Raw genomic sequence first — 27,987 nt, forward strand, 5'->3', positions numbered from 1 at the left:
ATGGACGTCAAGAGTAGAAATTATTTACGTATGAATCGCCAAGCATTGGAAAAAGACATCAAGACCTCTTATATTATGGATCGTATGATTTCTGACGAAGTACTAACATTACAGGAGGAGGAGAGAGTGAAACAACAGGTAGAATCCTCCCTCACTGTTATCTTCCTAGTCTACCCGTGTTTTATCATACTTTTAAAAACAGTGATTTCTGTATATCTCATTCCTGGATTCAGCAAATTCTTAAGTGTATGGCCAGCATGCAGTTTTTATTGCACTTCATAAGGTTGGGTTAAGGGCTTGGTCAAGCTGAAGGCTATTTCTGTAACTGTAAACAGTCTGTAATGGACAGAGTCATAGATAAGATGATTTCTAAGGTCTCTTAGTTTTGTATAACGTCTCTTCTAATGTTTTTTTTTTTTTTTTCTAGAACACACAGGAGAAACGGGCAGCTTTGCTAATAAACATTATTCTTACAAAAGATAATAACGCATATAGATCCTTTTATAATGCGCTCCTTCATGAAGGGTACAGAGATCTTGCTGCGCTTCTTCAGGACGGCATCCCTGCCATCTCCTCTCATAATGGAAAGAGTTCCGTGGATGGAGTGACTTCATATGGTCAGTATGACTAAAGCAATCTCTATGATTGAAAGTAAAGATAAGCTGTATTTTTTATTCCTCACCAAGTGAATATCTAGAATACCTGTTCCAATAGAAAATGGAGTAGGTGGTACATTCACTTGTTTTGATAGCATAGTGGTCATATTTCTGTATGTCGTGTATTTAATGTGGCAGGAGAGTTCCAACATTTAGGACTTTCATAGGTCATCATGAAAATATTCATATTTGGTAATGTTTATTTTAAAAACGGCAAACCTGAAGCTCTCACTGTTTTCTCTAGATTGTAACATTTTTGTTGTAAGTGAAAGAAGGACTCTTGGTTGTATATATTCAAGAAGCTGAATCTAACATAAAAAGAGTTGTAGCCTCCAAAATTCTGACATTTCTCTTGAAGAGTAGTCTGTAATCTCTCAGCCTACATTCCAGCAGTTGATCTAGGTACTAGGTTGCTTAATTCTCTCCACCAGACCTTCTCGTTACTCTATGTAAGTTCCTAACTTTAACCACCAGTGTCATCAGTGATTGACATGAAATAAGTTGGTAGTTTCTAGCTGCATATACTAAATGCCATATTTACTGTCAGTCTGCATTTTAAGAAGTGTTGTAGACATGTGGAAGTTTGGTTACCTGAGTAAGCTTTCCCAAAGCTTATCAGCGTAACGCAGCACTGCGCGTGGCCAGCAGTGGGCAGATGATGTGCACATTTCCTTTCCTGCTGTGCTTTACCTGCCGTGTTGCAAGTTGTGCTATCTTTGCTTAAGTCAAAGGGATTCTTGGCTCGGACCACGGTGCTGTGCTGTTGACTACAAACCCTACACAGCATGCTTTCTCTTCCGCTGCATCCATGGAGCCGGAACTTCTGGCTGAGAAAGTGACTTGGCAGTTGGATGTAGTAATGTTGAGCACCTGTGTTTGCCGTGGTTTCTACTAACGCTGTTAATTATCTTTTCAATTCTAGGGATTGATGTAACTAGCATGCAGAAAATGTAGTTATTAATTGGGACACTATCTTAGGTGGGAAGCTAGTTACCTATTAAGTAATTTAATTTATTTCCAAAAAGCAGTATTTTTTTCAGTAGTTGGTGTTGTAAGTCCACTAGTTTTTAGACTGTTTGTATGGAAGACAAGTTTGGGGAAGGTCCGCTGGTTATTTCAGGTGGGGAGTTTGGTTTGGCTTGAAGAGGCACAAGAAATTTTTGTTTTCATGTTTCTTGTTTTTTAACTTTAGTTAAGACAATTCTCTGCGAAGGAGGTGTACCTCAGAGACCAGTTGTGTTTGTCACTCGGCCAAAACTGGTGGATGCTATTAAACAGAAGCTCTGCTGCTTGGGAGGTGATCCAGGCTGGGTCACAGTTTATGGAATGGCAGGCTGTGGGAAGACTGTTTTAACAGCAGAAGCTTTAAGGGATCATCAGCTTTTGGAAGGTACTTTTATAAAACATCTATATTTTTATAAAAGTTACTATAGGTATACACATATTAGACGTATATGGCAATTTACTGTATGTCATCTTGAAAGTAATTTAGGATTTAGGTTTTTAGATTCCTTAGGTGCTTCTGAAATATTTGTTTGCAATTTACAGATTTCATAACCTTTAGTGCTCTAGGACTACTAAATACTTTGCCAGTTTATAGGAGAAGGGTCTGAATAGCTTTGCACCTTGGAATCTGCTTGGTTTATAGAGTAGATACACCCTTAATTTTGAAATTGCTATTTCTGTTAGTGCAAAATAATCATATTAGTTTATATTTCAAGCTTTTCTTGTTGAGTCTGGTTGAATATTCCCCTTGCTATGTGAGTTTAAAAAAATCTTGCTCTAACTTTTGCATATGTTTTAATAATGTCAGGCTTTTATGGAGTGATTGCACTAGTATCACTTTAGCTTAGAGCAGATCATAAATTAAACCATTTAGTGATTTCCCTCCCCCACATAGGGGACTTGGATGTGAAAGTGGGACTCGATCATTAGAAAGTGTGATGTAGGGATAGAAACTACAGCATCTTCTGATGCATCTGAGACTTCTTGATGCCTTCTTGTTCGCTGCTTTGGGATTATTGTCGCGTCCCAGACTCTGAACTCCTGCAGTAGTACAGCGTGAATAATGGGACATTACAGTCTGACATGTTAATTGAGATTGAGTTATTGGTGGCTATTGTAAGCTGCTATTAAATATTTCTGATTTTAAATGCATAGCATAATTAATATCGCTTTTCTTGTTAGATTACTTTCCAGGAGGAGTTCACTGGATCTCTGTTGGAAAACAGGACAAAGCTGGGCTCCTGATAAAACTTCAGAATCTTTGTAGTAGATTAGAAAATGACTCTACTCTTTCACAAAGGCCACCACTTAACATTGAGGAGGCTAAAGATCGTCTTCGTTTGCTGATGCTACGCAAATACCCCAGGTGACGTCAGTAAAAGGAAACACTATTCTTTTAACTGATAAAACTTTGCAGAGTAACTTTGGTCGAATTGTCTGAGAAGTCTGTGTTGTGTTTGTGTGTCTCTGGTGTGATTTTTTTTTTTTTTTTTTGGTAACTACCATTTTTGCCTTCCCTTTTTCTGTTTTACTGTAGATAATTAGGGAGTGTCATTCAAGGTTAAGCTAACAATACATCTAGAATTTTAATTCTTGTTTAGGTGTTACTATTAAAATATTCTAAATTACTGACTCGCATATGATAAAAGAATAAGTAAGTTCAGATAAGTGTTCAAAAGCTGGAGGGTAAATAAATGCTAGAAGCAGATGTGTAATATACACAGTCTAACTCTATGCCTGTTTAGATTTTTTTTTTTCTTTCAATGGAATAACATAAGGGACACGCTGTAGTCGTGTCCTGGATATGAATATATTTATTAGGCTAGTAAGACTTCTGCTAAGAAAATATGTTAACCAGCTGTGCAGGAGTCACATTCGCTTGAAAAATTATTGATCATTGAATAACGAAGGTTGGGAACAAACAGTTTGAAATAAGAATTGCTCCAACTTTCAGTGCTCACATTGTGCATGTTGCATGCTTCACTGATGTCTGAAGATCCTACAGCAGTGAAAGGGTGTGCATCACTGCAGAACATTTTTCCTTTCCGGAACAGCTGATGTCTTTTTAAAGTGCTTGGTTTAGAGTTACCAAAGCAAAAACGGGTTTTCATGATATGATCACATATTGCCGAGAAACCAGCTGCTTTCAAACTTTTCAACGAGGAAAAATTACTTGATCAAACTGTCTCAGTCACTGCAAAGCTTTTGTCCTCTTTGAGCAATAGTTTTTGGTATTTGTTGAGGATTTCATTACTCTCTGGGAAAATGGTGTACTAAACTAATCAAGCCTGCTCTGGAGTGAGAGATCTCAGGAATAATACTCCAACTTTGTGATCGTTATAGATGGCATAGAGTAGAACAACACTGCCATTTTGTACAGGAAAAAAAATCATTCATGTGAAGAGAAGATTTGAAAAATACTGCCAGGTCCTCCACAAGAAATCTTTCATTTCCTGTGGAAGTCTCGTATGAAAAATGCAAACAAGACACTTTCAACTGAAAATGCACGTTTGCCTGAAGTCTGTTAAGTGGTTGTCTCTGACACAATTCTTGTTATTTTTTTTTCATTAACAAATAAAACAACTCTTCAGAAGAATTTGCATGTTTGACTCATACCCAACATCACAGTCCCTTCTGACTAGAAGGGAGAATGGTGTGCTATTTTCTTGTAAGGTGTATCCCTATGTCATCATAAACTGTTCCAGAACTTGGCAGCCACTGTATAGTTGAATAGTACAACAGCCTAACGTGGTTGATGTACTGTGCTATGTGATGTTGTTCATAGTGCTCAAAGTGGCTCCTGTAAGACATACTGTGTTTTGTCAAAAGGCCACTTGTGTGCTGAGGGGGAAAAGAGAAAACACCATCTTTGGAAACAGTTAGGCACTTGGTTTTATTTAAGGGCATTTCAGTGCCATCTGTGCAGTGTCTTCCTTATAGACTGCCAGATACGTGATGTAGGATGTTGTTGACCTGACAGTGTTCATTAAGCTGTTTCAAGATAAAGTAATAGATGTTAAACAGGAGTATTGCAGGGAATGGCTGTGCCGTGGGGGGAAGGGACATGAACTGATCGTAAAACTTTTCCAGTCTGGCTGCTTTTTGCCATTTCGAAACCGTGTTAATGTTCGTCCTAGTCCTGTTTATCCTTTCCCTTCTCTTCTTCTATCCTGAACACTCTGAGCATATACTGTTTTTCCTGGTATCTGCTAATGGAAATGTTATTCAAAGTTTGTTGTTTACACTTCAATTGTAGCTATAAAGCACTAAATGGTAAAACCTCACTTTTTGTGATACTTGCATCAGCTTTCTTGCATAGTGTTTAATGCCCTCTTAAGATATTTTACATGTTAATATAAAAATGATTTAGTGATACATTATAAATTCTGAAAATGCTCTTTCATTATTAAAATTCAATACTGTATCTGAGCGTAATAGTTGATCTGAAATCTGCAATATTTCTTCTTGCACTAGATCTCTCTTGATCCTGGACGACATTTGGGATTCCTGGGTATTAAAAGCATTTGACAATCAATGTCAGGTTCTTATCACCAGCAGGGACAGGAGCGTAACGGATGCTGTGGCTGGTAAGGAACAGTTTGCTCTCCTGCACCCCAGGTTGTGTGTGTATATGTATGCAGTTTGTTAGTGTGACCTTTTAAAATAATCAGATAGAATCTGTGTCTATCAACTTGTGCACAAGTAGCAAAGTTTTAGAATTCTGCTCTGTAAGACTTCGTGCTCTTTGTGAAATAAATGTTATGTTATCTTGAAAGTTACATGTCCACATGGGAGAGTGCAGTGATTCTTAATGGGATAAATTAACCTCTGTGACACTGCTGCTGCTAGACGGGTTGTGTCTCTGCTATTAAGCAGTCACTGCTACTTCACACCTGTAATGCATTTGCAATTATTAGATTATAGTCTTAAATTTGTTGTCTGTCTAATGCAAACTTCATTCTGATAAGTAGAATTTATATTCTTCTTAGTACTAAGCATGTAAAATACCATGCAAAAAATCATGAGCCAGGTCCTTTGCTCCAGATTTTGCTTGGAAAACACTGGATTTCCATACAAATTTTTACACTCTTTTAAATTTTTCCGTGTTTCTGTGTCTAGGCAATAAATATGAGGTTCATGTGGAAAGTGGACTAGCACATGAGAAGGGACTGGAGATTCTATCACTGTTTGTGAATATGAAAATATCAGAACTGCCAGAGCAAGCTAACTGCCTTGTAAGGGAATGCAAAGGTATACGTGCTGCCCTTTGACATAGCATTTACCACTGAGTGTGGTTTTTTTTTTCTAGGTTTTGAATTACAGAAAGAGGAGGGGACATACTTTAACACTGCATGCCCTAAGTAAGACACAAAAACATTTAGCAAACTCTTTTTTTAAAAAAAAAAATACAAGTGTCTCATGTTGATTTTCTTTTTTTTTTGTGAGTGGCTTTCTCCAGCAAATCTTCCCCCCACCCTCTATTACACTTAAATTTGGTGAGTTTGCAGATGTCTACGTGGGTGACACGTTTCATTTGTCTGTTCTCCACACCTCAGTGTTTTGCGAAAATTACCTGATTTGTTCAACTACTTGACTAAACTATTACATTGTGTTCCTGAAAACCACCTAAGATTAAATTAAATTAATCTTTTCCTTCAGGTTCTCCTCTTGTGATATCCTTGATAGGTGCATTATTACGAGACTTCCCAAGTCGTTGGGAATACTATCTCAAACAGCTGCAGAATAAGCAGTTTAAAAGAATAAGAAAATCTTCTTCTTACGATTATGAAGCCCTCGATGAAGCCATGTCCATAAGTGTTGAGCAACTGAATGACAATTATAAAGACTACTATAAAGACCTCTCTATCCTGCCAAAAGATGTTAGAGTTCCTACTAAGGTAATAACAGCAATGCAGAAATCTCATCGTTTTGTTGTGAGATACAAACAATAACTTTAAAGAATACATAGAACTTACATTGTTGTGTATAACTTACCTTGTGTGTAACTTAATAGTAATTGCTAGGTTGGCTAGGTCAGCTCCATTATTGTCTCATGGCTTTTATTGTCAGCAGTGAAACTAAGAAATTGTAACTGAATAAATGTATTCATAATGTGTGTTTAACGTGCTCTTTAATTAGGTTGTAATTGAGCTCTGAAGGATTAAAAACTGTTGTGTGAAGTTTGTCTCCTTTAAGAAAAAGATATATAAATAAATCATAAATCACTGTAAATCAGCACAAACAGACAAAATAAGGGATAACTTGTATTATCTGTCCTATAGGTTGGTATCGAAGAATTGCTGACTTTATTACCATTTGTAGCATGTTTGTATTGGTTAGCATGTGTTTTGTCAGTTAATTGGTAGCCTTTTATGATATTCATACAAGCCATATTACCCCTTAGTTCTGATTCTTTTTTCTCTTAATGTGCATTTTTAGGTTCTCTGTATTCTTTGGGATATGGAAACTGAGGAAGTTGAAGATATACTACAGGAATTTGTTAACAAATCGCTATTGTTCTGTGATCGTAATGGGAATTCATTCCATTATTATTTACATGATCTTCAGCTTGACTTTCTTACAGAGAAGAATCGCAACCAGCTTCAGGTAGGTATTGACTAGTCTACTTGCCTTTAACTTTACTCTCCAAAGCTGGGCATTCTTCAGAAAACATTCCTTTGTTAAATAGTATCCAGAGTAGCTCCATAGAGCAGGTCCACGATGCAGTTAAACTTAATGCTGGCTAATTAAAAGTATTTATTTTCAACTTGAAATTGTGGAGTGATTTCATGATGGTTACATTTGGAGCTAAGGAACTACACTGAGAGAAGACTCTATATCCATTATTTCTCTAGCAAAGAAGTTTCCAGTAGAAGATGGAATGTTCCACTGATGATTCTAAAGACATCAAGACCCTACCAGAATAGGAATTTTTTTCTTTAATATAGAGAAGTGCTTTTTACTCCTTTTTTTTTTTTTTCAATTTTAAGGCAATAGCTTGTAGGGAGAGGACCTATAAGTTGGGCGCAATTAATTCTTCCGTTCTGAAGGACAGAGCAGAAAGAATAGATATGAAGAAAAGACAAGTTTTTAAACTTGCTTTTGATCTTCATCTGTAAGGGTCTTTTTTGGCTACCTACATTTCATGTGAAGCATGATTAGATAGCTGTTCTCAACCTAGGAAAGAAGGTTAACAGCTTGCTTTTTTGTCTTTTAATATCCAGAGAATGTTTCTGGAGAAATTTTGGGCAATAGATTAGACTAAGTGTACAGTTTTGGAAGGTAAGCTTTTCTTATTCAATTTGTTGACATATTATGATTGAGGAAAAAAAAATTCCAAATACTATATACATAGTGTTAATAATGTAAATTCTCAATACTGAAACCTATCCATACCTTGGTATAGTATTAACTGAAAGTGTGTTTTGATTCACATTGCAGGAGCTACATAAAAACATAGTAAATCAGTACAAGAAATACTACAGATTTAACACACCTGTCCCATCTCAAGAGGATTGCATGTACTGGTATAACTTCCTAGCGTATCACATGGCTGGTGCCAATATGCAGGAGGTGAGTTCTGACTAATGTCCTCTCTTGCCCTTCTCAGCCCACTCTTACCCCTGCCTTTCTCCCCATGCCTGTTTCCCACTTGAACCTCTCTCTCCCAGGCTTTTGTGCAGATAGGTGAACACCAAGCACAGACTCCTTTAGGGACTGCATTGATAATTACTGTCTGTATGAAAACTACTGTTTCTACCATTTGTGCCTTGTCTTTTCAACCAGTTCTTGAGAAGACTTATATTGAACAATAACAGCTTGTGTTTTTCTTTTCCTTTTGAAGAAGTTTTGATAAAAAAATCTTCTCTAAACTTTTTTGAAAACCCAGGCTCGCTTTATTGTATGGTAATACAAGTAAATTGATTTCCTCAGAGAATCCAATTAGATTATTTAGTTTTTTTCTACAGAAGTCTTGTTATTTTTTCCTCTTATGTCATATTGATTTATGTGTGAAAGTTAATTATCTGTATTACCAGATTTCAACAGCCGTAAAAAAAAAAAAAAAATCTAGCAAGCATTAGATGGGCAAACCCCCCTTGCTAGGGTTTGTCCTGGCACCTTTAAAAGAATTGCTATCATTTTTGCCACCTGCTGTTCTTTTTGTACTGAGCTGCTGTAAGATGCAAGTCATGCAGCAAGAGTAATATTTCAGTAGTTTCACTTGAATGTCTTTGGAATTCTTGCCTTGAATAGCATTTGGTCCTGATTGCTAATTGCTTCATTTCACGTGTGCTCAAATCTTTTCAGTTGAACCTCTTTTGATGGTTCATTTATCTCATCGTATAAAATATTTGTGTACTTACATCATATAGGAACCTTCATAACTAGTGTGGGCTACAAATATAGGGTTTTCTGGATCATACTTATTTCATCATCTCAATCTCTTTAATTTCAGTGTATTGGAAAAATGTTTGGTGTTTTATTAGCCTTTCTACATTTTGTAGAATTAGTTTCTCAGAGTTCTTTAGCCTGTCTCAGTACGACTGTATGCAACCCAGTGTTTACACTTTTTATATTACTTCTTTCTTATTATTTAAACATGTTTTCTGTTTGTTGAAAGGCTAATAAAGATGGCAGGAATTCTTACTCTTTGTTTAACCATGATAATATTTTAATTCTTGCAGTATTTAATGGTTTTTCAATTGGAATATACTTTGAGCCTGTGCAGTGTTGTCTCTAAACAGTTTTTGATTCTAGCAAGTATTCTTTTAAACAAGAAGGGCTTTTTAAAGTCTGTTAGTAACAAGAGGAGGGGTCTAAAGAAAACAGGCTTGGTACATCTGACTCGTAGAGGTGAAGAAAAAAAGCAGAGGCATTCAATGGTTTTTTTGCCTCAGTCCTTAATAGCACTGACAGACCTTGGGCTGCATGGTTCCCTGAGTCGAAGGACCACGACCATGGTAACAGTGGCTTCCCATTTGTGGACGCTGAAATTGCAAGGGACCAGCTATATCAGCTGGTTGTTCACAAGTACGTGGGGCCTGATGGGATTCAGTACTCATCCCAGAGTACTGAAGACTGGGGAGTTTGGGGAGAGATCCCCGCTGACTGGAAACTAGCCAGTGGTATTCCAATTTGCAAGAAGGGTGTGAGGGAAGACCTGGGGAACTACAGATCAGTTAGTCTAACCTCAGTTCCTGGAAAAACTATGGAGAAGATTATACTGGGTGCTGTTGAAAGGCATTTAAAGAATAATGCAATCATCTGGCAGTGTCAACACGGGTTCACAAAGGGAGAGTCCTGTATCACTACTTTGATATCCTTCTGCAGTAAGGTCACCTGCCTGGTGGATGAAGGGGAGACAGTGGATCTTTTAGTAAGGCTTTTGGTACTCCTTCACTGCATCCTTCTGGACAAGTTGTCCCACTGCGAGATGAGCAGGTAGGCGGTGTGCTGGGAGAAGAACTGACTTGAACTGGCAGGGCTTAAAATGTTGTAGTGATGGGGCTACATCTGGCTGGTGACCAGTTGCCAACAGTGTTCCTCAGGGTTCAGTTCCAGGGCCACTTCTGTTCAATATATTTATTGACCATCTGGATGCAGGATTTGAATGCACCATTAGCAAGCTTGATGATCCCCACGCCCCTCAGTGTTTCAGAGGCATTTGGACAATGACGTTAGCTTTTGGTCAGCCCTGAATTGGTCCAGCAGTTAGACTAGGTTATCGTTGTAGGTCCCTTCCAACTGAAATACTCTGATCTATTCTACTAATTATATTTGCAGTTTCTGATTGCCTTTTAAGTAGCTTTCTCATTTTTAAATGAAATGCAACTGTAACGGATTTTTTTGCTTTCATTCAAATCCACTATCTATTAGGAACAACAGATTGCTATTAGCAGTGATCTTTGCCAGACTGGAAGCTTTTTCAGACTTTTATCTTAAACTAGGTCTTGTGTGCAACAAAAATCAAGCTTTTCTTTGTACCCCCGTCCCTTCTCTGACTAACTGTATTGAAGAGCAGTCCTTTGCATTAAAACAACAAGCTTAGCCTTCTGTAACCACAATTTTCATACCTGATTGAGTAAGATGCAGGAAACAGGAATTTGCCTAAGTTTTTAACTAGAGGCACTTACACTAAAGTGTGTTTTATTTTCCCCTAAGTAGATTCTGTTTTGGAACTCATGCTCTGAACTTAAATTTGTATTTCTTGTAGGAACTCCGTGATCTTATGTTTTCTCTAGACTGGATTAAAGCTAAAACAGAATTGGTAGGGCCTGCTCATCTGATTCATGAATATGTAGAATATAGTTCAATCCTGGATCAAAAGGTATGATACTAAAAGGTAAATGATCAGTCTGTTCCAAATATATTTTTCCATGTTCAATTGCATTTTGTTGGATGTATGTATATATGGGAAATTACATAGAAAGCTTCAAAAACTGTAAACATAAAAGCAGTACTAAGTTGAAGTTTAACTTGGAGAAGGGAAAAATGAAGAAAACTTAGTTTTCAGTTTGTTTCAGTTGTAATTTCAGTGTGTGCCCAAGTAGTTGACTATGAAATTCAATAACTGAGGTGAAAACCAATAACTAGTGGTGGGTACATATGGTAGTCTGCTTTTGAGGAGGTGTACAGTTTTGTTGGGCACTTGGAATAGTCTTTCTGATACTTCACATCAAATAAATCACTGTTGCCAATATCCTTTATTTGAAAAGTAAGGATAATATGCTTTCCTGAATAGGATAATGAAGTATTTTATATGTAATTGCTAATAGAACAAAACAGAAAAATACAACTAAGAGCTTCAGTATGAATATTAACTGTACAGAAAGGTAAAAAACCAAAGGGCACTTAGGAAATAAATCCAATTCCAGTGTTATCAAATATTACCTGCTCTGTACATAGGATAGCACAGTGCGCGAGAACTTCCAGGAATTTCTGTCTTTAAATGGGCACCTTCTTGGACGGCAGCCGTTTCCTGACATTATACAGCTGGGTCTTTGCCAACCAGAGACATCAGAGGTTTATCAACAAGCCAAGCTACATGCTCAAAGAGAAACAGGAGCGTTTTATTTGGAATGGATGTAAGTAGCTGCAGTTCATCTGCTGAAATGCTGATCCCTTGATCCAGGAAAAGTCATTCAGTACACAACTAAATACAGTGTATGGCTAATATAAGGCCCTTTTGAAGAACTGCTCTGTTTTTTCTGGAGGAAGAAAGTGAATTTAATTTTCAAGAACTTATGGGAGACAGGGAACTCTGGGTATGTGAGAACACAAATTAGTAATAATTGCACAGAAATAAATAGAAGAATATTGTTCCTTTTTGTGCTCAATGAGTGTTCTTTTTAAATAACTATACAAAGATAAAATAAGATACTTTGAAACTTCTCTAAATACATTTTTTTTTAAGTTAGGACTTTAGTTGAAGTACGTGGTATGTTACAGTATGTTTTTAGGTTTTGTAAAATGTACAGTTTAAAAATGAGAGCATTTGTGTTAACTTGCAAAGTTTTTGCAAGTAGTGAGATGGGAAATACTGGAAGACTTTGTAACCTCTACCCAATCTTGAAATTTATCCTGTTTAAATAATTTTTTGCTGTTTTCATATTTTTGGAAGTTGTTTAAACATGTCTAAACATTTTTCCAGCAGTCCAGTAGTCATCTGACCATGTAAATGTCTCTGGTAGATTCTTCTGTTGGATGTTGAGCAACCTGGTCTAGTGGAAGGTGTCCCTGCCCATGGCAGGGGGGTTGGAACTAGATGGTCTGTAAGGTCCCTTCCAACTCAAACAATTCTGTGATTCTATGCTTTTGTTCTGATATCTGCAGTACTTGGTGATTACAAAGCAGATTGACTCTGTGTCAGGTGGCTATGTAATAACCAGGCAGGTTAATCCAGGCATGTTAATCCAGGCATACTTCAATTCAGGTCTTCCGTCTGAATATTTGGTTATGTCATTTTGTGTAGCTAATAGATTTCTACCAAAAACACTTGGAAGTTGCAGAATTTGGAAGAGCCAGTCTCCAGGTAGTTTGGGCCTTTCACCTTGGATGTGGGAGACATAAGCTGAACAACATGACTGAAATTAACAGAACAGAGACAATGTGTTTGTCTCCCATCCTAAGGGCAGGTTCTAAAAATGGTTTGTAAGGTATATAGGTGAATACACTGCTCTCTTGACCAGCAACTTTATCTTTATTAAAATATGGGGGGGGGGGGGAAAAAAAAAAAAAAAGGTAGGGTTAGATGAGTTGTATTATGCAGTGAAAACTTGCTTTCTTTCTAAAGCACAGCTACTTTGAGATGTTTACCCATTATTTAAATGCTAAGCCTGAAGACTGAAACTGGCAGTGATAAAAACTAAGTACATTGATTCATTTTGACTCTAGAAAAAAGAAAATCTTGTAACAATCTGTTTATCACCAAAGATCATCTTATTACAGTGACAGCTTTCTGTATTAAGATCTGACTATACAGGATGATCGTGATTGCTACTGATTCTAGGTTTTTGTTGAAGTGAGGGAGGAGTCATCTCAGGTGTGTTAGATTCTGTACTTAGTCCCTGTTGAAAAGAGTGGTAGTCATAGATTTTATTTGAATATCTAGTGATAAGAATGAGTCATTGCTCTGAAAATTAAGTGAATTTACTGAGATCTAAACAAATTTACAAATGTTTTTCAATAAGTTTGAAAAGGAACCTGCAGGAAAAGAAGAGTTCTCGGGAAGAAATTTATACTTGGAAATAGCACATAAAGAATCATACAGGTGTCATTAGGAAAGCTATGTCTTGCAGGGCAACAGCCTTGCCCATAAAGTAGCATGGTAATTTCTTGTGCACATATTATCTTTCTTGATCTCTAAGCTGTAACTGTTGGAAAGCAATAAAAACTGAGCAAAGGTTGGAATTTGTTTCCATTATTACTTCAGTGTCAAGGCTGAGAGGTAGGGTGGGTTGGTTTATTTGTTATAAACTTTGCTGCTCAAGATGTGTGAGAAAGTATTATCTTTTAACAGAGGATTTTGAATAATAAAAAGGCACTAGGAAATCCTACCCATCTAAAATCAACTGTCTTATTCTGTAGAAATAAAAAATCCTTGAAAAACCTCTACCGTCTGGTTGTCCGTCCACACAGAGATGCAGTTTACCATGCCTGCTTTTCAAAGGATAGACAGAGAATAGCATCCTGTGGAGCTGATAAAACACTTCAGGTAAGATACCTTTTCACTCATGCAAAGAGATGCTGTGTACCATTTTGATAACATTTGTTAACTCTCCTGTCGCTTTTCTTTTGCTGTTACATTATTAGGAATCTAGAACGTGTTGGAGACAAAAGATTGAGGAGGATGTATTATGACATAAACACCAAGTTGCATGTTTAGAATAGTAAGCGCTATCTTCTAGTTTGAAAGCTGAACTGTGATTTCAGGGTTTATACCCTCACTGGTATAATAGGGGAAATGTGAAACACCTTCTAATCGTAGGAAGAAGCTCACAGCCTAAGTAATGCACCCCAGCCTATTTAATATTTCCTTGCAAGAATGTTATTTCCGGTCACAGCAGACCTTCTACAGAACTGAGAAACAGTGAGATGTTATGGACATTATGCTAATTGGGTTCTTAATTAGTAAATTGCCTTATGCAAAAGAAATAAATCTGGGGAGAGAAATGTACCCCTGAAGTTGAGAACAATATTAGATCGAAAATGGGCCCAAAGTGCTTAGGAAGTGGATTAGGGGAGACAGAGAGGAACGTGACTAATGCAAATTTGCCAGCAGTCTGCCTGGAGTGGGTCAGCCAGCTCTCAAGAAAACTAGCAATCAACCAGAGAGTTACCTGGTAAAGTATCCGTATTCCAGACAGCCAAAGGTAAGGGAAAAGAAGAGCTTTTCTGCAAGCCTTTGGTATTGCTTTGGATGCTTAATAAGTTGAGTACTAAAGTAATAACATCAGTGGTGCTTCGTTGCTGTTCATTTGGCTACTTAATGTGGTGTTATTGTGGTTTTATTTATTTATTTTGTTTGCTGGCTTCTACAGCGTTATAATCATGGCATTTACTTGAGGAGATGCCTGGTGGATGTACTTGTTTTATGCTGTGCTGGAGTTACTGTGCTGGGCTTCTGTACTTAATGGCCTCTTTACTGAGACTGCAGATTGCTTATTTTCCTCTTCATTTTCTACCCAAAAAAGTAAATTCTTTGGATTGCGATTGCATTTAAACTAAATTTTTGTGGAAGAAGTAATAGGAAAATCAGCTATAATCCTTTTTGTATTGTTTAAATTTGAACTTATTCATGTTTTTCTAATAGTGGCCTAAACTTTTCAGTTTTTGAGGCTACTTCTACTGTTTCTATGAAATAAAAAAATGATTGCTAGATAAGAACAGACGTTCTGCAGAATTTACTGTACATGTAGAATTCCTCTTACTTCAGTGTTTATGCTACTCGAGCTAACATTTCATTGTCATTGATATTCCCATTCAATGAAAAAGTAAAGGAAAAAACAGGGATTTCATAGTTGTGTTATCCTGAATGCTGCTGTAAAGGACCCCTTGTGATTTTTTTTCCTGTTAATAATCAAGAATATGTAACCTAAGGAGGAAAGGCAGACCTGATTTCCCCTTCCACATTGTAAAGTTAAATCCCAGAGTCTAGGGATATACGTGACACTTTTCCCCAGCTGTCCTGTTATTGCCTATGACTAGCTCAAGACTCAGACTTGTGTCATCCTGTACAACTCTTGCTACTTCTTTTTTTCTTGTTTGTTCCCCAAATCATCAGTTGCAGCTGAAATTCTTACTTTCCACAGAAGGATATCATATATATATATATACCTGGAATTTGTATTTTTAAGAATAGTTTAGATTTTGTTAATAGATACAGTATTTTGTAGTTATTAAAAATACTGAGAAAGGACATGGATTCAGGTTTAAAGAGTGAAGGTAGAAAAAGCAATTAATGAAATGTGTTGCATGCAGAAATGTTTTTAAAATAAGCTTTCTCTCTTAACAATTGTTATCATCCTTACAAAATCTAAGCTCAAATTATAAAAATACTCATTTATAATTTCAGGAAAATGAAAGTAATTATTTTCAAAAGTAAACCAATTTAATGAGGACCTCAAACAAAGAGAGCTGTTGGTGAGAAAACAGACCTATATTTGTGTTTGAAAACTATATGCGAGTTACAGGATTTTACTGTTTATTGTTTCAGGTGTTTAAAGCAGAAAGTGGAGAGAGACTCCTGGAGATAAGTGCCCATGATGATGAAATCCTTTGTTGCGCTTTCTCTGCAGATGGTGAATTTGTAGCAACATGTTCAGCTGACAAAAAAGTGAAGGTAAGGAAATGGAGAGAAATTTTTTCAAATTAATAATTTTAATTTCAGGTTTAACCAACTTAGGCAGAGCACATTCTTAAGGCTAAAGTTTTTTTTAACTATCTTAAATCTTATGAGGATAATTCACTACTTAACAGACAAGCAGAAAAGTCCCACTTGTTGCATAATACAAATATGCTAAATTTTCACATCATACTTACAAGTAAAATGAGTGATATTTTTTAATTATCAGCCAATTCTTTTTAAGTAGAGCACAGTGTGAGTCCAGTCCTTTCCATAACATGAGATGAATGTATCCATATTTTTTTTTAATGGTGTTTTTCTGTTACATATGAATTATTTGGAATTTTAAATTCCTCAGTATTGTAGCAAAAATCTTGGTGAAATTGCAGTATTTATCAGAGTCTAATCTGAATTATGCCCTTCCCTTCGTAACTTATTATTATTATTATTGTAAATATATATGCTTTTCCTTTATCTTCAAAACATTTTTGAGGTGTTACTAGGAATGTTTTAGGGCTTTATCTGTATTTCAGCGTAGTTTACAGATTTTTTTTTTTAAATGAAGTACTTTTAAATATACTTAAAAGTCTCTTTCATCCTTCAATCTGTCTAGATCTGGAACTCAAGAACAGGCCAGTGTAGGTGTGTATATGAAGAGCACTCAGAGCAGGTCAATTGCTGCCAGTTCAATAACAGAAGTGGTCAGTATCTTTTAGCCACCTGCTCAAATGACACTTTCATCAAAGTAAGTGGAAATCGACATTATTCTCATGCTGATTTTCATAACAGGATTATTATTGATGTATAGATGTTATTAAACAGTATAAATTAAGGTGTTTTAATGAGCCTTGTAGAAGAGAGATGGCAACAGATTGAGGTCTGACTAGAGCTCTGTAATCAGATTTCGATAAGGCAGAAGAGAAGGAGTGTTTATGCTCAGCAGAAGAGAATGGGCAAGGCCTCTGTGGGCAGGGCATGAAGGTGAGGGATTTGGCGAGACTTTTAGAAGGTGGAGTGGGAATGGGAGAGTATGGGAGTGAGATACTCTCATGAAGTGAAGAGTATGGGAGTGAAGAATGAAGTAAGACCTAGACTGTGGCAAATGAGAGTGCAGTTTCACAGTACAACTAAGCAAATTATGTAGTTAACAGGCATTGAAGATTGTGGGCCTACTGCCCTGCCTTTGTTGCAGCACATGTGCTGCTCGTACTCGGCAGCGGTATGGTTCAAGGAGGCAACTTGGCAAAAAACTCTGGTGGGATTGGTTTTGCGCTCGTTCAGTTCCCTGTAGTGGCTTCATTGCCCTATTCCAGCGCAAGGGAACTGTTGGGAGTAGACAGCGAGGAATGAGATTATTAGTGGGGGGACGACTGTCTCTTCCAGCTGTAGCTACAGGGATATGAGGTATTTTAATTGTAATGTGAAGTCTCATCTGAAGAGTTCTTGCAAGGGCTTGTGCTTGTGGCTTGTGTAAACTGGAGGTAAAACACAGTTACAGGCTGACATTAAGGTGGAAAGAAGAGACTTCTGTGCTGACCTCCTGGATGTCTCAGGAGATACATTTGCCATCTGAGGCTGATAACTTGGAACAGGTAGATGTAGAAGGGACTGGTTTAAAATGACCATTTTTATACTGTAAATGCAGGTAAGACTTTAAACAGTTTCACACTTTTATGAGTAATGAACAACAGAACTGAAGTATGTACAATAATTTAAAAGGGCCTGATTTTTGTCAGACAACACCGTACAAGTTGCTGTTCTTGTTGTGAGCTCTTGCTTGAACACTCAAATGTATGATTTTTTAATGTAGGAGAAAGGGAAGAAATTTGGAAACGGAGAAAGGAAGTATGGGCTACAAGCTTGGAAAACTGTATGTGAGGGTGGTGGGGAGGAGAAGCCCTAACAAAAAACCGTATGGAGTGTTCTTTAACTTTGAGTATCGATGTGGCAAGGATGATACTCAGATTGCCCAAGACTAACAGGAGAGATTTCATTTTTTGTTACTAAGGTACATTAGTCTGAACTTCAGAGCTAAAAAAAGAGGAAGCTTCTTCCTCAGTCTGAGGAAACTTTCAGTAGCTTAGTGCTGTTTGAGGGCCTTGTCTGCTCTGTGCAGAAAGTTCAGTTAGTTCTGTATAATGCTGGTGTTAATGGTGTTAATGCAAGCTAGCAGATGGAGGTAAATTGCGGGGTAGCCTGGGGTGTAGCGTTACATTCATGAGCATGTGGGTATAGCTAAGTAAAAAAGAAAATCAAGATTTTGGTTGCCTGTGCATGGTTTTGAGAAGAAAATGAACAAGCAGTCTTTAAATAATTAATGAATATGATGATGTTTGTATGTTTATTTCTCATGCAGCTTTGGGATTTGAACAAAAAGTGTTGTAGAAATACGATGATGGGTCATATAAATTCTGTCAATCACTGTAGATTTTCGCCAAATGATGAATATGTTGTTAGCTGCTCAACAGATGGAACAGTAAAGGTACAGAAGTGTATTTTTAAATCAACTATTTGTTTCAATGATGTAATTTTTTTTTTTTTGTAAAATGCAAAACATGTAAGAAACCTGTGTATTGGCATGGTCAGCTTTAATGATTTAAATTCTGAAACAGTTGGTTATTGGTCCCATTTTTAATGTAAGATTTTAAAACTGCTTGTGAGGTACCAGGAAAAAAAAAGTTGGGTGCCTGTAGTTGTAAATAGATCTTAGCTAGGGTCAGTTCGAATCTTTTGCTTTTCCCTATCTTCTCAGCTTGCTGGGGGGCAGTGAAACTTGTGTTTGGTTTTGGGTTTTTTCCCTTTTTTCTTTTTTTTTTTTTTTTTTTTAAAACAGGTCATAGATTTCTAGGTTGAGATTTCTAGATAGATTTCTAATTGAGAATTTTGTCATTTCTGAAAATGAATCATCGGGAGACATAAAAGCAATTTCTGTGTGCTGTTTTTCATGTATGTGCTAGAAGAGAATTGAGAGGTTTATATTTTGGTTTTCCTTAGAATGTAAGTATTTTTTTTTATTGCCTTTAGTTGCAACAGAACCGTTTCAGAATTGCAGTTCTTACAACACTGTCACCTTGCTGTACAGTTGCTAAGTCAGGAAAGAAGGGTTGCTGTAGCTGTTGTCATTCAGAAGGAAAACTGTGGTGGAGGGAACAGCAATATTCAGCAGGCGCCTCAATGAAATTAGGGTGCAAAGTTAGATGTATGCCAGATTTCTCATGGTGGGGTTTTGGTTTTTTTTTTTCCCTCTTTCCCCTTTTGATCTAAGTTGTCTGGACTTGGGAATGTTTTACTGATGTTTTGGGGAAAGTAGCAAAGGCGAAAGTAGCAAAGGCTTTTGTGTATTCTACCCCCTGCCTGCCTTCTTACCTGGAGGTGATTGGGAGTTAGCTCTCCCCTCTGTTATTCTCTATCCCAATTGGTAAAAAGAAATATGTATTTCCTTTACTTTTTATTGCAGATTTGGGAAACACGCTCAGCAAATGAACTGAAAAGTATTGAGATAAAAGATTTTTTCAAAAATGCAGATGAGCAACCAGATGATGTGGAGGTTTTAGTAAAATGTTGCTCTTGGTCCAGAAATGGTGACATGATTTTGGTGGTAGCCAAAAATAAGCTTTTGGTAAGTACTTCACTTCAATAGTTTTCTTGAAGTAGAATCATAGAGTGGTTTTTGGGTTGGATGGGACCTTACAGTTAGAAATTATGATTAAAGATAAAATTCTAGGCCACTGAGATGTTTCAGATATACGGTGCACGGTTTTGAGTGTGTGAAGTGAAAATTTGTGGGCAACAAACGTGTTGACTAAGAGAAATAGCTTTATAAATTCAAGAGCATACACTGTTGAGCATATAAGCTATTTGTCTATAGGGAAGTCTCACAAACTGGGTGCTAACTATTGTAATTACGTGTTCACAGCTTTTTGATGTTAAAACGTGTGATTTGTTGACGCAAGTCATCGAAAGTCATCACAGTACAATCCAATACTGTGACTTCTGTCCTGGTGATGAGTTAGTAGCAGTTGCCTTGTCTCACTGCTCTGTTGAGGTAAGTGGTTGTCTTTGCTAGACTATACCAGGAAAGACCATTTGTAATATAAAATGTTACATAATTTCTTGTTTGCAGACCTAACACCAATGTAGCTATTTTAAGAGGCTTTCAATATGCTTAATCTTTTTAATTTTAATTTGCTTCTGCAATGTGAAATATTGATTGGGAAATAATGTTTTAAAGTCATACGTTCATTTTGGACAGTGCAACTCATGGTTATTTAAAAAGACTACTCTACTAAATTTATTTAAAGTTACTGTTGTCACTCTCAGGATTATTGCTTGACTCAAACCAAACCAGACCCTCTCACCTTCTATGTGCTGCTAGAGAATATGGCACCTCACGGAAAAGGAATGAAACCGCTAGAATAACTTTGGGACTAGCATGGCTAGAGTAAACTTGTACAAGTATCAGTTCTGGGGTTAGATTTTCTGTTCTATGGGGTTTTTTTGTCAAGTTGAACTTTTTTTGAGTGATTTATTTTTTTCTTTCCTTTTGTTTTCCACTCATCTTTTAAAGTTACAGCAGTCAAAGAGGCTGCTGATTCAATACCCCTTATCAATGTGATAAGCAGGCACAGCTCATTACCTCTGATTTCAGAATGAGAAGTAAGAAAATACTAGAAGAAATAGTAATTAAGTATACTGCTTCTTGTTTTGCACTGTTTTCCCTGTAAATGCAGTCCAAATTAATTTGAATTCTTCTTTCATATTTTTATTGTAGTTATGGAATATTAAATCTGTATCAAAAGTAGCATATTGCAGGGGACACATGAGCTGGGTTCACTGTGTGACATTTTCACCAGATGGATCTTTATTTCTGACATCATCTGATGACCAGACAATACGTGTAAGATGACATCTTTTTTTTTTTAAATCTGAATTTATGTGTATCTTATTAAATTATTTGTTTAAGGAATTGTTTATTATAAATGATATGTAATGTATAATACATATGTTTAGTGTTTCTGTCTGTAGCCAATATAAATGTAAATATTTCTTATAAAAATATAAAATTATTTAGGTAGGCAGTAAAATGGGCTGGCTTTTTAATTTACTGTATATGTAAATTTACTGTATATCTATATGATTTTTTTAAGTCCAGTGGCTGTTCAATGGTAATTATAACCCGTTTTGTTTTAGATTTTATCTGAATCAGGAATTGTGAAGTTTTTAGAAGATCCTGGCAGGCTTGATGTTACTTTCATTATTAGATATATTTTTATGTTAGTATTTAGGATAGACTTCTATAATTGTAATGCCTCACTAACATTTATATTCTTGAAATTTTGAAAGCAATTGAAATATAGAAATTTATACTGGTGTTTTTTGTAATTAGATTTTAACACTCTTCTCTGGATTAGAATAGACTTTATAGCTATGACTAAACACTAGGGAGTCTACTAGTCACCCTGGAAAAAATATAGTTCTGCTTCATCTTTTGGAATCACTTTGGTAATTGCACAACCTTCCCTAGTAAATAAAAATACCAGAAGTGTAATTTTGACTCACTTTAAATCAGCGTTACTTGCAAGTTTATAAGACTTTGGTTTACAGGTTCTCTTACTCAGCAAGTTTTATATGTTGTTCTTTAATAAAACTAATGAAATACTGTGTTCTTCAACAGATTTGGGAAACAAAGAAGGTGTGCAAGTCTTCTGATGCTGTGCTAAAAAGTGAGCTTGATGTTGTATTTCACAATGGTGAAGTGATGATTTTAGCAATTTACAATCAGAAGCATTTACAAGTAAGTTGTATTTCTCAGTATGTTAGTACATTTAAATGTTACCTGCAAATCTCAATAGGAAACAGAGGAAGCACTGAAAGAACTGCTTGTGTGTGGCTTTCAACTGTTGAATGTCTAGCAGGTGATATGAATGATCACAAGGTGTAATAACATTTTTGTACCTAGAAACTGCCTTGTTTAGTAAGCAAAAAATGAAGTTTGAGGGGAAATTTCCACACTGATGTTCCAGCTGAAGCTGGATGCAGAGGAACAAAACTATTTTCTCTTCATGACTGGGGAGGCTGTGGGCCCTGCAAGTGGCTTAGCCTGTCACATGTGCAGCATGTATAGACCAGGTGTTACACAGCCCATGTATGTAATGCTTCAGAACTACTGTGTGGTACCTGAAGAAATTGTCTCAAATTTGAGGAATGAAAGATCATAGCCTTTATTTCTAGTCTTAAGAGATGCCCAGCTTTTCCCAGGCTGGTACTACAATGAGAGCTTCCTTTGCAGAAACTCTTCTTATTGTTTGCCCTGTATTTCCAGTTTCTCTCTTCCTGATAATTTTCTGTCCTCCTCCTTTTTTTGTCTGTTTTGTCAACAAATTAGCCATTTCTTACTCTGCCTAAAAATCTGTTAAAAACCCCGAAGTGGAATGGTGATGATATTTGAATAGTGGGAAATCTAGATGTGGAAATAGCTTAAGTGTCTCCAATGGGGCCTTGGCAATAAAAATGTCTTGGGCTTGGAGCCAGCAGAAAGCGGTCAGTGTTGAAACTAAATTTTATGTAAAAAAATAACGTGGAAAAAAAAGAAGCTGCATCTGTTGCAATGAAGAGATGTGAGAAACCACAATGAATGGAGTTGTACCTGTTTATGTCTGGGGAGCAGTTCAGGATAATTGCTAGTTTTTATTCTTCCTGAACTGTGAAATCTGTAGCGACTACTATGTAATGGCGTAGTCTGGCTCTCATTTAATTAGTAGACCTGACCTATCGGTTTATGATTAGTGTATTTCTGTTGTAACTTGAACCATTTCCAAGAGAAAGATGATACTTTGATTTTCTGACCTAAATACAATATTCTGATATCCTGTAGAGGTGTAGTCATGAGAGAAGACTGTATTGTAGAAAGAGAATAGATTTTTCACCCTTGCACAAGAAGAGAATTGACTGAAAAGAGAAGTCGCAGTTAAGCATGTGCACTGTAATTTAACAGTATGTCTCTGCTATCACATCTGTAAAAGTATCTTTTCTTGCAGCCGTGGTGTTTTATCCTTTGTAATTTGTAATCTGTCAGAATCGGGCTCCAAGTCACCTTCTGATGTGCGTTGTGTGCATTTTTGAACATGTCACACTGATAGCTTTCTAAACTTTATGTTTTGTTTTAAACCATTTTGTTCTAAAGATTTCCCCCTCCCCCTCGGGAATTGATTTGAGGGCCATACTGAGTTGAGATTCGGTGTGTATTAAGAAGTTTAAAGTCATGCCTAGTATGGTCCATTTGGCTGTAAAATCTGTCTGGCAAGGTAAATTTAAGCGTGGAGCTCGCTATATTGCTTTTGAAATTTGGGAGAAGCATTGTGAGTTACTGTTTTCTGTAGTCAGACAAACTTTAAAAAGCCTTCTAATACTGAGATATGTTTCCTCCTGCAAACAGGATCATGTCCTGTTCAGAGATCATTCAGTGGAGATGGTGACACTGACCTTCAAAGCAATTGGTTTATGAAAGTGACTGATCCTTACAATTCAAAGTTAGAAACTGATACACTGTCCTCTTTAGCATCCTTAGCTCTGTGTTGTAATTTATTTAAGTTTAAATTTAAGAATATTGTAATAACTTAATAACTTAATTAACTTCCTGTTTTACAGCTTATCAATGGAAATACAGACAGTGTTGTGATACAGACAGCAGCTCAAGAATCCCCCATTTCCTGCTGTTGCTTAAGTGAAGATCTTAAATTTGCAGCTTTTGGACAGGAGAGTGGAACAATAAAGGTATTAAATCCTGAATTTTATTTTAAAAATAGTAGGAAAACAACTTCTTTGTGCTTTTTCTTTTTAAAGAAATGCCATTCGAATGGCTTTGTATAATTACATTCTTCGACATTGTACCTTAAAGTTTTTGTATTTGTAAGTGTTGCCTAAATAACAGTCATTTAAAGGTAGTGCTAATAATGTAGATCTGAATTTCATTTTTCCGAGGAGCAGGCTAATTTTTGGTTGTTCCAAGCTGTTGACTGAGAATGATGTATTCACAATCTTGTGTTTATTTAAAAAGGATTTGCATGTTCTTTTCTTCCTTTTCCTCAAGTAAAATAATTACTGCTTCTTCACTCTGAAGGTGCTACAGGTGTTGGATGGGAAAGTTCTGAAGTCCCGGGAGGCCTACAGGACATCTGTGCAGCACTGTCGATTTACATCCGATTGTCAGACGCTCATTTCAAGTGCTCATGATTCAGTTATACAGGTTTGGAAGATATTTAAAGAGATTATTTCATAACTTACAACTTATCTATAGTATAAAAGATCTTTTTAAATAATACAAACTCAGCAAATGACAACTGTATTCTGTATTGCTCCATCTTGGGGCAGGAGGCTGTAGAAACTGTAACCTCTACGTATACCTTATGTGATAACTGAATATTGCAGAGTTTCTATTTTTAATGCTGTGGGTGATAAAGAGGCACCAACTCCTTTAAGAAGAGGGAAAGGGACATTAATTTTCAAACAAGATAACTGAACAGTTCTGATAGTGTAAGTGAAAGGTTTGGGGCACAGTGCAGAGCTGGCTCTATGTCATGGGCTTGCTTTCCCTGAAGGAATGCAGTAAGAGTCTGCTCGCTGAACAGGCTGGAGTGTTCACCTAGTACAGTGCTGAATACAGATACGAGACAGAAACAGAATGGCTGCACTAATCGAGTCTCAAGTTAATAAGATCTGCTGCTCAGCAAGGTAGATTAGCTCCGGAGAGGCATTGTGGTGTGTCTGTATTAGCGTTTTAGCTCACCTCAGGGATGCTTCTGAAGTGAATGTCCTGGCTGCTTGTGCTCGCTGCGTTTTAGTTCACACTGCAGGGCGGTTGCAGGCGTGCTGACAGGATTCATGTGGGTGCTGGTCCTTCAGCACCGTTTTGCTCACCGAAACCTGTTATCCCTACTGGCTGATACACGTGTAAGCTGCGCCGCATCCTGCTTTGGTGTGTGATCCGAAGCTCGAGTGCCATCGCTGTGGGCAATGAAGCAGTGGGCATGGTGCACCAGTTTATCCACCTTTGGATCCTTCTGACAGGTCTGTCGTGGGTAGCTTTACTTCTGGATCCTCAGCTCCCTTCGGTGGACAGTGCCTCAGTTAAGCCTCCAGCACCGTCATCTCAACCCCTCTGCTTTCTGTTCTTTCTTTGAGGCAGAAAACCTATTAATTGAAAGCTCTTAAATAATTTAAATAATTGAAATTTAATTGATGCTTAATAGCTTCTGTAAAATAAAATGGCATTTCTTCAGTTTTCAGGGAATAGTTGAATTAAAAACAAAAGTGTCATTTTGTTGTAAAAATGCAAACCAAAATGGAATTTCATCAAAAATATGCTTTAAAAATATAGAAGAAATTTTAACTAAAAAATATGGAAAATATGAAGTCTGCCAGATGATGGAAGTCTGTTTGATGCAATAGTCAATGGTTTAAAACCCAGAACTTCTGGGGTGCCTAGAAAATTATTTGTTTCCTCTTTTTAAATTGGTAGTGAATTTTAAGCATCAAATTCACTTTGAAAAACAGCTTCTATGTGTTGTTATAGGGAACTTTATCACAGGTTGAGTTTTAAATACTATGGCATCCTCATTCTTCAGCATCTCTACTATGAATATCTTCATTATCTGATTATTTGCCACCTCCATAAGAACTTTTTAGCATTACTGTGACTTAAAAATCAAAGAGTTCATTCTTGTTAACTTACGTTTGCCATTAAAAATGTTTTTTAAAAAGGAATCCAATCTTTATGATTAGGTGTGGAATTGGCAGTTGAGCAAATGTGTATTTCTACGAGGGCATGAGGAAGCAATCAAGGATTTTAGACTTCTGGAAAATTCAAAACTTCTTTCTTGGTCATTTGATGGAACCGTTAAGGTAAATGACAAGTTGTGTATTGACAAATCGCATAAGACGCATTTTACTGTTTCTTCTAACCTTTGGTATTTCCTACGCTTTCTGTTGACACACATCCTATTAAATTGATCCTGAAGTGTAAGCTGACTTTCAAGATACAATTTTGTGTTTTCTGTTTCTGATAAGATTTACACTCTTGTTGTATTTTAACTATACCAGTAAGTGTAGCAAAATGTTGGCCATATTAGAGCCATGTAGCTGAGTTTTACCTGCATCTTACACAAGGAGATTTTTTTTTAACCTTTTCAGTGTTACAAAAGTAACCTGTTTTTCTTGTATATTTGGTAGGTTTGGAATATCACTACTGGAGCCACAGAAAAAGATTTTGCTTGCCACGGGGGTACTGTTCTTTCCTGTGCTGTTTCACCTGATGGTAGTAAATTTTCATCTACTTCTGCTGACAAAACTGCAAAGGTTGGCAACTTTCTGTACAAAGATAAAAATGATACCCTACTTGTCCTGGAATATATGCTATGTGTTTTTATTAGAGGTAACTAGTGATTATTTAAGCTATCCTGTTGTATTTCTAATATTAAATTTCCTGTATCTAAAAAAAAAAAAAAAACCAGACTGCATTATAATACACACATAAATGTACACACATCTATGCATATATACAAAAAGTCTTATGTGCTTTTGAATACTAATGCCTTTTTAGAAAGAAGTCATAACTGGTTTTGAACTTGTCTCTTTCACTTTCCTGTAATGTTTTCCCTTTAGATATGGAGCTTTGAAAGTTCATCTGTTCTTCATGAGCTGAAAGGTCATGAAGCCTGTGTACGGTGCTGTACCTTCTCTCCTAATAACAAGTTATTGGCCACTGGAGATGACAAAGGAGAAATAAGGGTACTGCTTTAACCTTGCTGCTTATTTTATAATTCAGTTGGTAGTCAGCTCACAGACAGAAGAGTTCTCATAGTTTGTGCTCTGCATGTCTGATTCATTAGCGTTGAAGTGAACATAGGGAAGGAACATAGGGAGTTGAAAGTAGCAAGGATCGCTTGTCACATGAGACAGCAGTTTGTAACCATATTCACAGATTGGTGTTCCCTCAATTCTGAAGAACTGATGAGTTACTAATAATTCTACTGTAAATTACATGTGGCATTAAATTCCCCATATATGATACAGTTGTAAGAGGAGAGTTCATTTTTTGGATTATTCTGTCACTTCAAATAGAATGCTTATTTACAAGGGGTTTTATTCTCTACTACAGAAAAATATATTTCAGCTTTCATAACTGGAGATTTTTTTCCCCATTCAGTTTATTTATATACATAATCTTCTGTCTCTTTTAGATTTGGGACATTTCAACAGGTGCGTTACTTCACTTCTGCTCCCCAGTTACTGTAGACGAAGGAGAACCAGCGCACGGTGGTTGGGTAACAGACCTCTCATTTTCTCCTGACAGTAAAATGCTTGTGTCATCTGGAGGCTATCTTAAGGTAAGCCCTGAAATAATAAAATATCCTAACATGCCAATACTCTCATAATTCTGAAGGAAAATGCAGACTAATTCAAAGAAACAAACCTGAAATGTTTTACTTAACACAATGCTCCTCCCATTTGCATGACCGTCTAGCACTTTTCATTTCTTTTCTTCTCAAATCTGAAAGCTCCCTGAAAAGGTCTCAGGATTTCAGATGTCAGACTTGGAGTTTGTTTTTGAACTCCACATTCTATTTGTATTAGCTTCAGATCTTTATTAGTAACATCCTTCATTAACATGAAGGTCTGCCTTGACTTCAAGGCTTTTGACACGGTCTGCCATGGCATCCTCAGAGACAAGATTAGGAAGTGCAGACTGCACCACTGGGTGGTGAGGTGGATTGGGAACGGGCTGAAGGAAAGAGCTCAGAGTTGGGGTCAATGGGGCAGTCTAGTTGGAGGCCTGTGGCTAGTGGCGTCCCCCAGGGGTCAGTGCTGGGTCCAGCCCTATTCAATATATTCATCAGTGACCTGGACAAAGGGAAAGAATGTACTCGGCAAGTTTGCTGATATCAAACTGTGAGGAGTGGCTGCTACACCAGAAGGCTGTGCTGC

General features: G+C 36.8%; 1 protein-coding gene across 1 annotated transcript; it reads left to right on the forward strand.

Moving 5' to 3' along the window:
• Positions 1-27,389, forward strand: APAF1 (apoptotic peptidase activating factor 1; the record flags this gene model as incomplete). Its single annotated transcript, XM_010156225.1, has 25 exons — positions 1-138; positions 428-617; positions 1,849-2,046; positions 2,844-3,027; positions 5,136-5,248; positions 5,781-5,912; positions 6,321-6,559; positions 7,101-7,268; positions 8,103-8,234; positions 10,876-10,989; positions 11,568-11,746; positions 13,749-13,875; positions 15,877-16,002; positions 16,619-16,750; positions 18,362-18,487; positions 19,463-19,624; positions 19,922-20,050; positions 20,777-20,902; positions 21,680-21,799; positions 23,653-23,778; positions 24,125-24,250; positions 25,786-25,905; positions 26,233-26,358; positions 26,665-26,790; positions 27,243-27,389. Coding segments are annotated over exons 1-25 (3,606 nt in total), but the record flags the coding sequence as incomplete, so codon positions are not given.
• Positions 27,390-27,987: the final 598 nt, after the last annotated feature.

The sequence above is a fragment of the Eurypyga helias genome, unplaced genomic scaffold (genome assembly GCF_000690775.1).
Source record: "Eurypyga helias isolate BGI_N326 unplaced genomic scaffold, ASM69077v1 scaffold3440, whole genome shotgun sequence".
Lineage (NCBI taxonomy): Eukaryota > Metazoa > Chordata > Aves > Eurypygiformes > Eurypygidae > Eurypyga > Eurypyga helias.